This window comes from Glycine soja, chromosome 7 (genome assembly GCF_004193775.1).
Source record: "Glycine soja cultivar W05 chromosome 7, ASM419377v2, whole genome shotgun sequence".
Classification (NCBI taxonomy): Eukaryota; Viridiplantae; Streptophyta; class Magnoliopsida; order Fabales; family Fabaceae; genus Glycine; species Glycine soja.
Window position 1 is genome coordinate 9,851,107 of NC_041008.1, and position 14,802 is coordinate 9,865,908.

General features: G+C 29.2%; 1 protein-coding gene across 2 annotated transcripts; it reads left to right on the plus strand.

Moving 5' to 3' along the window:
- Positions 1-4,282: 4,282 nt before the first annotated feature.
- Positions 4,283-9,161, plus strand: LOC114418676 (protein C2-DOMAIN ABA-RELATED 4-like). 2 transcript variants are annotated; one of them, XM_028384144.1, is made up of 5 exons: positions 4,283-4,357; positions 4,448-4,514; positions 7,499-7,662; positions 7,953-8,048; positions 8,501-9,161. In XM_028384144.1, the coding sequence occupies exons 3-5, from the start codon at positions 7,519-7,521 to the stop codon at positions 8,789-8,791; spliced, it is 531 nt and encodes a 176-aa protein (XP_028239945.1). In that variant the 5' UTR covers positions 4,283-4,357; positions 4,448-4,514; positions 7,499-7,518; the 3' UTR covers positions 8,792-9,161. The 2 variants fall into 2 exon arrangements, with proteins under 2 accessions (XP_028239945.1, XP_028239944.1); XM_028384143.1 differs by lacking the exons at positions 4,283-4,357; positions 4,448-4,514 and adding an exon at positions 7,220-7,362.
- Positions 9,162-14,802: the final 5,641 nt, after the last annotated feature.

The following is a 14,802-nucleotide window of genomic DNA, read 5'->3' on the forward strand; positions in this document are numbered from 1 at the left end:
AAGAGATGTCCACATTGAAAATAGGGCTGATAATAAATCGAATCAATTTGAACATAGTTTGAGACTTGACTGACAATTGATTTGTTAAATTTGATTCATGAACCAAATAAGTTAAGTTTAAGTTTAAAATTGAGTTTGTTAATAAATGAATTGAACTTGAGCTATATATGGTTTAATTCAATTGATTCATGAACTAGTTTGATATATAAATTTATCTATTTATATTTAGATCTATCTATCTATCTATAAATCTATGCATATATTATATACTTTATATTATTGAATTCCTATAAATTTTTTTAGTTAATCTGATATTTTTTGTATGAAATGAATAAATAAAAGCATGTATAATGATTATAAATTTAACATATATATAGTTATATATTTATATTATTAAACTAATATAGTTAATTTTTTTTATTAATTTCATATTGATTTTATTTCTTCATAAAATAAATAAATAAAAAATATGTAAAATAATTAAAATTTTAAATTGAATTGAGCTAACAAGTTACACTGAACTGTGTGTGAGTTTAAATCAAATTGAGTTGAGTTAAAAAATAAAGGTTCATATTGAAGTGGAGTCAAGCTTCGTGCTAAACCATTTCTTATTGACTTGAGTTGAACCAAACTCGACTCAATTCGACTCATTTCTAGCCCTAATTGCCCATATTACAAAGTTCACGCATGGTTAAAGAAACATGATTTTGGGAAACAATTGGTATCATAGTTAAATGATCTTGTGGCTAGGTGACCAGAGAGAGAAGATTATTCGAAGAAGCTTGAGGAAACTGATGGTGGATCTATGTGGGGTCTTTGTGTCGAAAGTCTATTTGACGATGTGATAGTCAAGTGATGTGTTCCAATGGAGGTAATTGACAATACAAGTTCAGAAGTGTCATCATTCAGTACTCGTGGAGCAGATCGAGAAACATACCAGATTTTGTGCAAGCAAAGCAAAATCATAATGAGTATCCAAAAAGATTAAAGATGAAATTAAATTTTAATTGAGGGAAGGATTGATGGGAAATAATTCAAATTTATAATTTTAAATCTTTAGGATATTGTTTTATTACTAGGATGTTGTTTAGAATTAAAGATATATTCTATAAATTAGAGATTTATTTCTTTTTCTAAGATTATGATGTTAGGTATATATATATATAGAAATTCTTAAAATTAGAAAAATTACCTAGCCAAAAGACGGGGTCACCACCCTAGGTGAGGGAGGGGGTCATGTTGAAGAAAGACTTACAAGTTTGTTTAGCTTGTCTTAAAAACTTGTTGTGAGGAGGTTGTGGATGTAGGAGTGAGGACCCGAACCACGTTAAATAAATTTGTGATCTTTTTCTATTTTATTTATGGTATTGTTTCTTGTTCTTGGTTGTGTGATTTCTAAGTAATAAAGATATGAGTGTGTTTTTTACAACAATTGGTATTAGAGTCGATGATTCGACTTGATGATTGGCTCAGACGAGTAAGATAGTGACGATGGATCATTAGCTTGAGGATCCCTTGTATCGAAAGTCTTCCTAGTAGTGGATCTAGGTGGTGTGTCCTATGGGTTGAGCGGCAGTAAAAGTATCTAGAACATGTGGACTCTAATGGTCATCATGAAAATACTCGTGGATAAAAATGGCTTCCGCTCTAGGAGAAAACTACTATGTGAAAGAGACTCACACTTAAGGGGGAGATTGTTGGAGTACAAATGTGAGATGAAGTCTCACATCATGTAGGAATAAGAAGATCAAACACTATATAAGTGAAGGCAAGACCCGTAAAATTGAACTTAAGATTTTGGATTAAAGTATGATATCAAGTTCATTTATATGATTGTTCATAATTCATTGATATAAATCTCTCTGATATTTGTTCATTTGAACTAGGATGCATTTTTTTTTTACTTGAAAATGCTCATATGGATGTGGAAAATGTGACAATAGAAGAGACAAGATAGACCTTTATCTCATGTCTTGTAGAATACATTGTTAGAGGACACCGCATATGCAATCTGCTTCAGGTCTGAAAAGAGAGTCAAATGAGAGTAGTTTTAGTTTGGGCTTGTTATTAGTAAAAGGATACAAAACCTGTTTGGATGATAATGTAAAAATTCTTGAGGGTTTCCTAGACTATCAATTATAGAAAACCAACCGGATCTTGAAATTTATGGTTCTCACAAAACAATCAATAAAGAATAATAGATAATTATGTGTACCTTTCTCCATAGGATCTTCTCTCTGGTGCACTTTGATTTCCTTGAAAATGAGAGAAATAGGATTTCACTTCCTTTGGCCTTTCTTTTATGTCTCTCTCCGTTCGTGATGGCTATGGGTGAGAAAAGAGCACTTTCTGGTCAGGAAGGGGACCTTATTTCACATTAGTGGGTATTAAGCCCCTTTTATAACCACTACTCCCATCAAGTAGCAGTTAATCTAGAAACTTCTCCTATTAAGCCCAATTACAATTTAGCCCTTAATTGTTAATTATTTATTTATTAGTCCCCACTAAGTCATATGCCTCTCACATGAGACATTAATTCTAACAGATAAATCATGCATAAATACATCTAAAAAAAAAACAAGAAAAAAAATTAAGTAAACTTCTTCATGAGTTAAAATTAACTTAGATATGCACAGGTTAAAAGTTAATTTTCAAGCTTTACTTTTTCACTCAATCTTCAATTTTGATACTAGAATGTGCACACTTGCACCTGCACGCACATACACAGAGATATAGACCAGCTTTCTCCCATTTTGATGACTTATACAACACTTCATAGATCTAGAGTCATCGTTTTTTTTATTTCAGACTTGACATTTTCCTATCTGTTGTATCTTTTCTCAATCTGTAATACTAAATTTTCATTGGCAAATTAACACTTGCCAAGTCTTTTTCTTTTACCCTCTTCTGTTCCCTAATGTACAAAGAGAAATATATATATATATATATATATATATATATATATATATATATATATATATATATATATGCACACATACAAAGGAATTAATCTGTCTTCAAATCTCTCTTTGCGTACGGTGCTTTCTTATCTACTTTCAGCCCATGCATTTGTTATCATGCATACTTACAAATCCTTAATATACTTTATCTGAACATCTTTATATAAACTTGTTTCTCTAGCTGCACCTTTTCATTTTATGTCGAAGGTTGTGGATCTGAAGACACCTAAAACTACTATTGGTGAACGAGCTAGTCTTTATGAGGTAGTAGAAACATGGATTACAATACAATTAATGCAAAAGGCATACATTCACATTGTGTTGCTTAAACTGAATTCTCAGACCAGATATCTCAAAATGCTATAGAAAATGTTTGGAACCACTTTTTTTTCTAAAGAAATATATATATTTTTAAGTTATCTCAAGAAGTTGACTTAAATAACAATGATTTCTACGTATAAAATAAGTTGAATCAAAAGTTTAAATTTATTTGACCCTTACGGAATTGTGTTAGTTTAGCTACATTTAAAAATATTTAATTTTGTATCTATAACAATATATAATAGAAATATAATCATTGGTGTACATTTTTTTTTCTATTTTACCCTTCAATATGTTTCTGTTCTCCAAGAATATTACATTTTATTTTTAAATTTGATCCTTCAACTGCATACAGGAACTGCACAAGGCCACCAAGAGTAACTACACACTCCACGATTTAAAAACAAAACAGCACGTTCTCTGTATTTTTTTTTTCCTTTTGAAATCAAATTTTCTGTTCTTTTTTTCCTTTTGAAATTGAATAACAAACACAACTTGGTATAACGGCATACTCTCCCATGTTTGTATCACACTCTACGACAACAATGGAGAAACGATGCTGATTTAGTGTTGGCAAAGTAGCTAAAGTGATAGAGCAGAAAATAAGGAAGAGTCCAAAACTCAGATGATGATGGGGAACGATTGTCAAGTTACAAAGATCTAACGGTATCATCAATTCATTTAATATAGTCATCATCAATTCATCATCATTCATTTTTTGCTTTCTACATAAATTAGTTAAATTTTTTTTTCTGATTTGCCTTTTTATCTCTCTCTCTCACACACACATATTTGCCCCTTGGAGTTTCAATGGGACACGTACTTATCGAAAAGCACTTGAGCCTTGAGTGTATAAAGTTTGAAAGCATATGGTAAACAACTTACTTTTGCAAATGATGACACCCATGTCTCTATTGAGTGGAATGCATTCTTATTTTGTTTGCACTCAGTATCTCCATCAATATGAACTGCTTATGGACTAATATTTAGACAACTTGATTCTTAAAATTTTAAAATAAAATGGTACCCATATACGTTCAGCTTTGATCTGTACATGTTTGCATCAAGATTTCTGGGTTAGTTGTAGGGAAATCTCCTGTGTACTCATTATAAATTCCTATGTTGTGAATTGCTTTCTCTCTATCTTATCAATTTAGACATTGCAGAGAACGATGAAATCCAAATGGAAGCCTAACCATGTCTAAAAATTCAGTGAAAACCACCGTGACTGAGGTAAGGAATCATGTCTTAAATTTAGGTGGGGACTATTTAATTATTTTGTATATCTATTCCAATGCTATGGTAACTACAAACTCTTCCTTTAGTTCATGGTTAATTTTTTCTTTAGAGAAGTCATGTCTATTGACTATTTAGGCTATCTTTTGTGTGTGTTTCCCCCTATATTTCATTGTTAATGAGAGGAAGTGTACGGGAAGATGTGGATAATAAATTTAGTTTGAAATCAAAAGAAAAGCCATTTGGGGTGTAGTTTTTGAGGGAAACACAAAATCAAGTGGAAAATCCATTTTCCATATTCATGAGATGCAAGTGAATTAGGAAGCCACATTACAAACTGGCTACAGTGAGTGGTAGAATGAATATATGTCTAAGCAAATGCACCTTCATTTGTCTTGGAGTACGTTGTTGATAAAAACCTGTTACATAATACCTGCCAGTTTAAAGGATTTTCCATTGTACGTGTTGTTTTCAATTTCTTGAAGTTGTATGATTGGTATAACTTTGTTTCAAATTACATGTTTCTTTCATTATTTGCCACTTTAATTTGTATTTTGCTTCAGGCTTCAGTCCTATGAAGAATAATTACAAGGTTTTAAGAGCAAATATGCAAGAAACTTTATTTTCCAAAGTCAGCATATAGTTTAACTACATTTCACTCATTTTCATTCGTATGTGTCTCTAGACATACGTGTATCATATGAATCTATAAATTTGTTGATTAATATTCTTGCAAAGTTGCAGGCATCTAAACCATCTTAATTAGATACAATTAGAATCATTTAGAAGTAACTCAGATCGATGATGATGCAAGTGAAGATCATCCCGGTTATCAAAAGTTCATTTCTTTTTCTTAATAGCTAGGGACTATATATATATACATGCACATAGACAAATTTCTAAAAGACAGGCAAAAGGATTCATTAGTAATTGGCTTTGGTAAATTATATTTGAATTTGTAGCTTTGACATGTAAGGTGGTCATTTTCCATTACCAACTACAAGGTGAAGGTTCATATATATATATATATAAAGGGTGAAACTTATTCTAATTGTACTTTATGTTACCACATAAGATTGCATCGCATGTATGATCTTTTGTTTATTATTCCAAATTTTTAAAAAATAGAAAAATGAGTTATTACATTTAAATGTATTTTCATTTTAATCACGTCTTTTTAGGTAAATAGTCATTTTTATCTCTGGATTTGTAATTCATTGACAAATATGTTCTTGAAATATGAAAATACAAAATTTAATTTCCGAAAGTGTAAAAAGTACAACAAATATATCCAGTTATTAACTTTCGTCTGTCGTTAATAAAATAGTCAAGATTTGAAGAAGTAAAATATGAGATATATTTATCTTTTATTTATAATAGATTGTGACTAATTATTATAAGTTGAAAAAATTTGTAATGATTAATATACTATTGCAATGTTTATTTTGGATAATTTCTATTATGACAGACAACTTATGGTTGATAATTAATATTATTGTTATTATTATGTTTGTTTTAAATTATGATTGTCAATATATTTTTTATATGATTATTATAATGTTATGCTTGTAAAGATAAAAAAAAGAAAAAAAATTATCCTAAAATTATATTTTATCCTTAAATGAAACGAAATTTCGTGTCTAACAAATTAGTCTAATATAAAAAAAATAATATTTAGGTCCATTGAAAATTACTACATTTTTCATGATAACTTATTGATATTTTGGTTGAATGCTACGTACTGACATTTAAGTTAAAAAAAATGACTGACATTTTCCTCCAAAAAAAAATATTGACATTTTTGTCCAACAAAAAATTAGTGGTATTTACGTCTAAACATAGTATCCTATTGTCATTTTTCGTCCAATCTAATCGATCGGTCGCACTTTTTACACTTTTAAAGACTAAATTGTGTATTTTCATAATTTAAGAACACATTTGGTAGTGAACGATAGATTTAGGGATAAAAATAACTATTTACTTTAAAAATAAAGGTGATTAGAATGAAAATGCATTTAAGTGTAATAACTCATTTTTTTATTTTTTTTTTAAAATTTGGAATAATAAACAAAAGATCATATATTACATACCATGCTACCATAATTAACAAAGAGTCATAATTAGTAAAAATATTATTTATACATAAACATGCATTCTGAATACACATTCAACTAAAATATATAATAGGAGAAATTGTTATAATGCAAAAACTTTAACGCAATAATATGTAATAGCGAATTAGAAATGTGGATACACAATATCTGTGTTTCCGATAATAAATCATAGTTACATTCAAAATCTGAAATTGACATTTAAAAAAATTGATATTAAGAAAAATAAAATAAATATTTAAATATATTTTTTATCTATGTAATTTAGTATTTTTTATTTTAATTCTTACAAAATATGTTTGTTTTATTTTTCATCCTTAAAATATTTTAAATAACACTTTAAATAATAAAAAACATATTTTAAATAGTGAGAAACAGTATCTAAAATGTACTAAGAAATTTTTTTTAAAAAAATTACATTCTAAATGAATAAAATAATCTTTTTAAGGATAAAAAAAATACTAAATTACATTACTTAAACCTAGAATAAACTAGACGGTTAATGCAGGACGCTTTGGTTGGTGTGATGTCATATCCATCATCCAATCGAATTGTTTGAAAGTTAAAGAAAACCAAACCAAAGCAGCCGTTACCTCTCATTCCCACATGCAAAAAAAACGAACACAAAAACAAAACAAAATACAAATCAAAGATCACATTCTCCTTCTCCTTCTCCTTGTACCTGTGTTATTAAGGTTTCTCTTTCTTCTTCCAGAACCAATATCCCATTTCTGGTGGGCCCCACTTGCACGTTCCCCTTTTTCTTCTTGCCATTTCATTTTAGAATTAACAACATATGACCACAGATTAAATTAAATAATTAATTTATAATTTAATATAATATATTTGGATGTGTTGGTTATTTTGCAGAAAGTATTTAAACAAAAGAAATGGAGGAATCAGATTCAACACCAAAGTCTCTGATGGAGAACCTGCTTGGCCTTTTGAGGGTTCGCGTGAAGCGTGGTGTCAACCTTGCCGTTCGTGATGTTCGAAGCAGCGACCCCTATGTTGTCATCAAGATGTACCGCCAGGTTTCCTTCTTCATCTTTCTATTTTTATTTTTAAAATGTAATATTTTTGGTTATCATGTTTTAATTTCTAGAGTTGGGGTGGATGAAAAGTCCTTAATTTGTGTCATGTTTTAATTGATGTTTGACTTGCATGATGATGATGACATGGGGGTATGTGTTATTGTCATCACTAGTTCTTAATTACAGTGATTGAAGCATTTTAAATGCAATATTTATGTCCTGGTAGATCTTGTCTAATTATGAACAATGATATGATTGATGAACCCCCCCAACTTTTTTCTTTTTTGCAGAAACTAAAGACTCGTGTGATTAAAAAGGATGTGAATCCTGAGTGGAATGAAGACCTTACTCTTTCTGTTATAAATCCGAATCACAAAGTTAAACTGGTAAGTGACTGAATTGGTTAATGTCTTTTTCTAGTTTGTAAAACTTTTGTTCTGTTAAAAGAGGCTGATGTAGATTTTTTTTTTCCTTTCTGTTTAGGGTTGGTGAGACAAGTTGTTAATATTAGAAGTTAATCATGTTTTTTCTTGCCTCTATACTTGGGAAAAACGAGTTATTTTCATGAGAACAAAAGTGAGAATGAGTTCACAATCTACACAACACACCTGAACATTTTTGGACTATCTGTGATTTAGTAGTAATAGTAGTAAACTTCATGAATTGCTCTGTTTTGATTACATTTTATCATTTCATTTGCAATGCCTTGGAAAGTAAAATCCTGTTTGCAATCCTCAAAGGTAGGTAATTTTTTCTCTAATATATGATGTTAGGACACATCAATTTTGGTTCATCATAATTAGACTGCTCATTGGTTGATGATCCTTTCTGATTGCAGACTGTGTATGATCATGACACTTTTAGCAAAGATGACAAAATGGGAGATGCAGAATTTGACATCTTGCCCTTTATAGAAGCCTTGAAGATGAACTTAACTGGCCTTGCAAATGGTACTGTAGTCACAAGAATACAACCAAGCAAGCATAATTGCCTGGTTGACGAGAGCTGCATAACTTATAGCAATGGCAAGGTTGTCCAAGATATGATCCTTAGATTGCAAAATGTGGAATGTGGTGAAGTGGAAATCCAATTGCAGTGGATTGATCTTCCTGGTTCTAAGGGTATATGATATTATGATCTTATGGGGTGCTTGTGTATTAACAACTTCATGCATATAAGCTGGCTTTTGCCTTGTACTACCTAAGGTCAGGTTTATCTAAGGCTTGTTGGGGAACTAACTGAACTTGTATTTATACCCGGTTTGTGATGCATTAGTACAGTTTAGAACTTTTAATTTTTCATGTTTAAAAATTTACCTTTTGGTCTCGGTGTGTTTTGGAAGGGGATTGACGCATTGATTTGGTTTCATATCCTGGGTGAAATATGCATGCCGCCTACGCTTCATAAGATGATAAAAAGAGTAATGTCTGCATACCTCCACTCTGGATCAAACTGTAACTGCATCATCTTTGTCATCATTTGATTGTAAATTTGTTTCACTTGAGACTGTATTTAAGTTAAGTGGTTTAAATTATTCTCACCCACATATGAATAAGGTGTACATATTACTTTCCTAATAAAAATTGAAAGGACAATGGTTTGCATCTTGATTTAAGTTTTAATTTCATGTCGTATTTGATTTGTAAATGGGATGAAAGATAAAACTACAACAATATGTACTGTATAAAACTCTCATGAGAAGGAATTATATGTATTCAAAGAGGAGAGACATAAATGATTTCCATTGAGTGCTACTTTTAACTGAGTCTGCAGTTTGCACCATACCTTTCACAAATCTTTAAAGAGTTAACAATCTATTTATTGATGGTGTAAAGATTTTTATAATTTCATCTATTCATAAATTCTTATATTTGATAAGTGTATTGACTTTTTGATAAAAAAAAATTACGTCTATCACGATTTCTAATTAATTAATGATATAAATAATTTTACACGTGCCTATAATTTAAACTAATATTCAAATTTCTCATTTTTAATTGTTTTCCCCGTCTAGCCTGTATGGATAAAAATGATCTTATGTCAATTTTGATTGATGTGAGCAATCTCTTGCTATTTTTTATTTAAAAAAAATATTGGTGTTTCAATTATTATCTAGGATTTTGGAAAGAAAAACCATGTGTGAAATGTTCTGTGTTTGTGTGTCACAAGCCTCTTTCTCTAATCCATAACTTTAACCTTTCCCAAGACATCCAAGAAGCTTTCAAACAGTTGGCACCTGCATGGTGATGGTACAGCAACTATTTTACTGATAATATCAGCTCAAAAACAAATTTACTTCTCACCAGCATTTCTTTGGTTAACACCAATAAATAACCTTTTGGTAAGTTTCGAAAATATCTTCCAATAGAATTTGGAATGGCACGGAAAAGAACTTTAAATGTACATATGGAGGGTTATTTGATATTTTGAAGTGGCCTCCTCATTCTCTGAAATTCTGTACTATTTTTTTGTAGATTATCCTTTGTTAATGTGTGAATGTAATAATCCCAATTTCATGTGAGTAGTCTATAAGTGAGAATGTATGTCCATGAACAAGAAATTACCCTTGCTCTTACAGCATTTAATATATGTTATAGTCCTAAATTTCAGTGCCATATACAAGGTGAACACTGAAAATCGATTTTGAGGCATTGAGATATCTAAAATGGGTATAGTTTATCCTAATAAAAATTTTCCTATACTCGATCAGGAACTGTCAATATGCCTAAGAAACCCCTTACATTAAACACTATATTTTCTGGATATGGATTCAGTAGGAGGGTTTATCTCTTGGCGGAAAATTGTCCATAATTTTCTGGATATATATCCAGCATTGCATGATACTAAGGTGAAATCATTTACTTTGAGGCATATGGAATACTGTAGGGTGTAGGGTCAGGTGACTCTAGCGTACCTTGAATGGCTCTTTAGCCCAACGAGTGGCTTCACCAGACTGGGCCTAACCATATATTCCTAGAACCCTATGTTTGAATTGGGGGAACTTCTTTATCCACCCTGTCATTTTCTTGTACCCCCAATACTTTTTCGTTTTTTTCAAAATTACCCCTGCTAATAAATAGACTCGTAATTCATAAGAGACTTACGGATTCGTAATCCGTAAGAGTAAGTTTACGGATTCGTAATCCGTAAAAGGCTTACTTGTAATTTGTATACGAATTGGCAATCTGTATGTACGGATTATAAATTTTTTTTGTTTTTCTACAAATTAATTACTCATACAGGATTCAAACCTATGACTTTCATATTTATTAGCACGACGCTCTAATCAACTAAACTAATAGGTCAATTATATTATTAAATAATTAATATAGTCATATATAACACTAAAATTTCTAATGTATATTTAGCGCACATGTAAATTTACATAGTAAATTTTGTGACAGTTAATTTTGATCTAATAATTAATTTTTTTACATATATAATTTTTATGAAACCTATCTTTATGTAAACAAATTAATTATTAGATCAAAATTAATTGTCACAAAATTTATCATGTACATTAAATATACATTAGAAATTTTAGTGTTATATATGATGACATTAATTATTTTATAACATAATTGGCCTATTAACTTGGTCTATTAGAGTATCGTGTTAATAATGCAAAGTCTCGTATTCAAATCATGCATGAACCATTAATTTTAAATTAATTTGTAAAACATTTTAAAAAAATTGTAATATATACGTATAAATTGCTATGAACATACATATTACAAGTAAGTCTCTTAAGGATTACGAATCTGTAAACTAATTATGAATTCGTAAGTCTCTTACAATTTACAAATCCATTTATTAATAGGAATAATTTTGGCAAATAAAAAAGTATTAGATATACAAGAAAAACATTGGGTGCACAGAAAAATTCCCTTGTATTGGTGATTAAAAAAAGTGGATAAGAACTAGTGATAAAAAAAAGTGGATAAGAACATAATAGAACAAAATGAATTGAAATGGAATGAAATAAAAATGTCATTCAATTATTTAAATATTTTATGATAAAATAGAGCAAATATTTTATTTCATTGTTTTAAAAAAATGAGTTATAACTTTAATTCTCATATTACGCTTACTTTTAAAATAGTTTGTATTTTTATTTATGTTATGTCATACATTCCAAATAATATTATGTAAGAATTTTTAAAAAAATATTTACTGCTTCTAAGGAAATACACGAATAGCCATCAATTGTTAAAATCTTTCGCCTCCCATTCCCATATTGCCAAAGATGTTCCATGATTCTCATGAATATACCCTTATGGATATATTTGCCTAGTTCTAACCTCCTTTCATAGCAAAAATTATCTTTCTTTTGCTGTAGATATACTTGATTTTATATACTCAAAATATGTTTCGTGCACTATTATTCTTTGAAGACAACCGCGTTACATGGGCATATGTGTGTATAAAACATATGCTTGTAGTTTTCTGCTAAAGAGAATAGGTTTTGTTAGTGCACTGTCACCACATAGCTGTGAGTGTATCCATTTTGATAGTGAAGGACAGAGCCTATATCAATCCAAAATATGTAGTGTTTGAGCAAATATAATAAGGATAAAATAATATGATTTTTTTTTTGCTCCACCACATTCTTTCCAAATTGATGGGAAGAAAAATGACTATAAATAATGGAGTAGAATGGATCTCATTCCATTCTTTTTAAATGTGTTCCTCTTAATCTATAAGATTTAAACATAGAATGACTTACATTTCCACTTCTATCTCATTTCATTCCATCTCCTACCATCAATCCAAACAAAGCTTTTTAGTGACAAGGTTTTTGGAGAGCCACTAAAATGTGTTCTAGATATTGGTAAGATGATCATAATGTAGTTTTATAAAAATCAGCTCTTAATTTGTACAATTTGAAAACCATAAAACAAACATTAAAATATGTAGATCACTAGTAATCTGAAAATACCGGTTACTACTGTGTACTAATGATTCCATTTCTCCATCTATAAGTTTTTGGTAGGGTTTTTGACATGATGACCTTATAATAGCATAGCCTTTCGTTTCATGTATTTTAGTAAAAATAATGATAAAGTGTGTTTTAGAGAGGAAGTTGTAGTAAACAACCACTGTTAAAGCCAGATATTAGTAGTTAGAAATGTTATAGATTTTTCTGAAATGCAATCACCAGACTAATAAATAATAAATGTTAATTTTGTAATAATTACTGTATAAAATATTAGACAATTGTCTAATTAGTTGATGGCTAATCTAAAAATTTTAGACTCATAATGTATCTAAATTAAACTATATTCTTATAGTATTTCCTTCATTAGAAGATTCAAATCTTATCACAAACTAATTATGTCTAATGAATAATAGTACTTATTGTGAACGCAAAAAAAGAACCGAAAGAAAACAGTAGCAAGCATGTCAGTTTAATTTACATCTAAGCATTTCGGTTTGAATAATACTAGTACTATTTTTACAACAATTTATTTACAATGATTTTTAAATAAAGAGAGAGATAAGAGGGAAAGACAAAAAATATAATAAGATAAATAACATGATATATAGGAAGATAAAGAAAAAAAAAAGAAGTGTATAATTATTATTATAACATTATTATTTCGATTTTATTAGTATATAACAATGAGTAGAACCCCCCACCCACTCACACACAGAAGTCCCTTTTAAACAATGAAATAAATACAAATAAATAATCTTGCACACGGGGAAAACCTCTTTAAGTTGAATCAAAGATACGAAAGTTGATTTTTGAAGATAAGAAAGTTGATTTTTGAAGATTATTTGTAATATAGGTTATTAATAAGATTAAGTTTCTTATGTATAGATAAATATATGATTGTATTTATTTTAACATCTTGATATAGGTATTCTTATATTAGAGAGACTTTTGATTTTTTTTGAACAGCGGAGGATATTCGTTTATTGTTGTATTATTTTGGACTTAATATAATTTACATTTTTTCCAAAAAAAAAGATAAAAAGAATATCTTTTTTTGGGTACAACGAAAAGAAAAGAAACAAAGAGGCAAGATTAAAAAACAAAAATAGCCCACTGAATAGTAAAAAAAGGACTAAAGATATTCTGTAAATGATGTTGTACATTTTTCTTAGTCAACGATTAAATGTTCTATACGGGTTAAAATTAAAGTAAAAGTGCATTAAATCAAGTAATCGTGTCTATGATGAGAAAGCAAAAGTTTGGAATTAACCCAAGATATGAAGGTAATTTAAAACTTTGTTCCTTGTCTTTTTGTTTTCTGCCTCTCCCTCTTCCTTTCTGCTACCAGTTTTAGATTATTTTTATTTTTATTTTTTTTTTGCTTACATATTTCTTCCGTAAGCTTTTGAGTTTATGAAAGATCTTATTTAATTTTATAAAAATAACTTATGATACTTGAAAGTTCTTTTCAACATATTTCACTAAATACTTTACTATAATTCAATAGATTTTTTTGTTTATCTCAATACATATACTCTCATGAGATAAATAGACATTTAATTAAGTTTATTTAGAGGAGACATTTAATTAATTTATTAACTAAATACACTTCTAATTATAAAAGGAACTTAGTTAAGTTTTTGTTCTTAGATAAAATTGAATTGGCAGTTCTAAAGCATCTTTTACAAAATCTTAATTAAAATCAGCATCGAATAATGTGTTTGAAATCCTTTGTGAATCCACACAAATATGCTTTAATCATCTCTCTATGCCAATGCCATTTTAAACCCTTGGTCGTATGAAAGGAGATTTACGTGTAGCATTTTATCTTTGCTTCTCTCTTTCCCAAAAAGTTGGTTTCCTTATCTACAACCGAATCTCCTAACAACCACGGCAAAAACATGTCTGCAAATCTGCTTCCTTGATTATTTGTCTCATTGATTTTAATTCACTTCCTAATTATTAAGAGCATATTTGGATGAAAAAATTTAAAATTTTAAAAATTTTAAATATTTTAATTGAAATTCTTTTATTTTTAAAATTATGTGTTTGGATAAAAAAATTAAAATTATAAGGATGAAAGAAAATGAATGCAAAAAGAAGAAAATATATGATTGGTGTGTTAAAAAATAGGATATTGATGCGGCGGAGTCGCAGGAAAACCGGGACACGACGACGTAAAACACCATACCCTATCATAC

Coding starts and splice junctions, on each gene's coding strand:
- LOC114418676 (XM_028384144.1), top strand. CDS start 7,519: ATGGAGGAATCAGATTCAACACCAAAGTCTCTGATGGAGAACCTGCTT. Junction 7,663..7,952: donor TCATCAAGATGTACCGCCAG/GTTTCCTTCTTC, acceptor TCTTTTTTGCAG/AAACTAAAGACTCGTGTGAT. Junction 8,049..8,500: donor CGAATCACAAAGTTAAACTG/GTAAGTGACTGA, acceptor TTCTGATTGCAG/ACTGTGTATGATCATGACAC.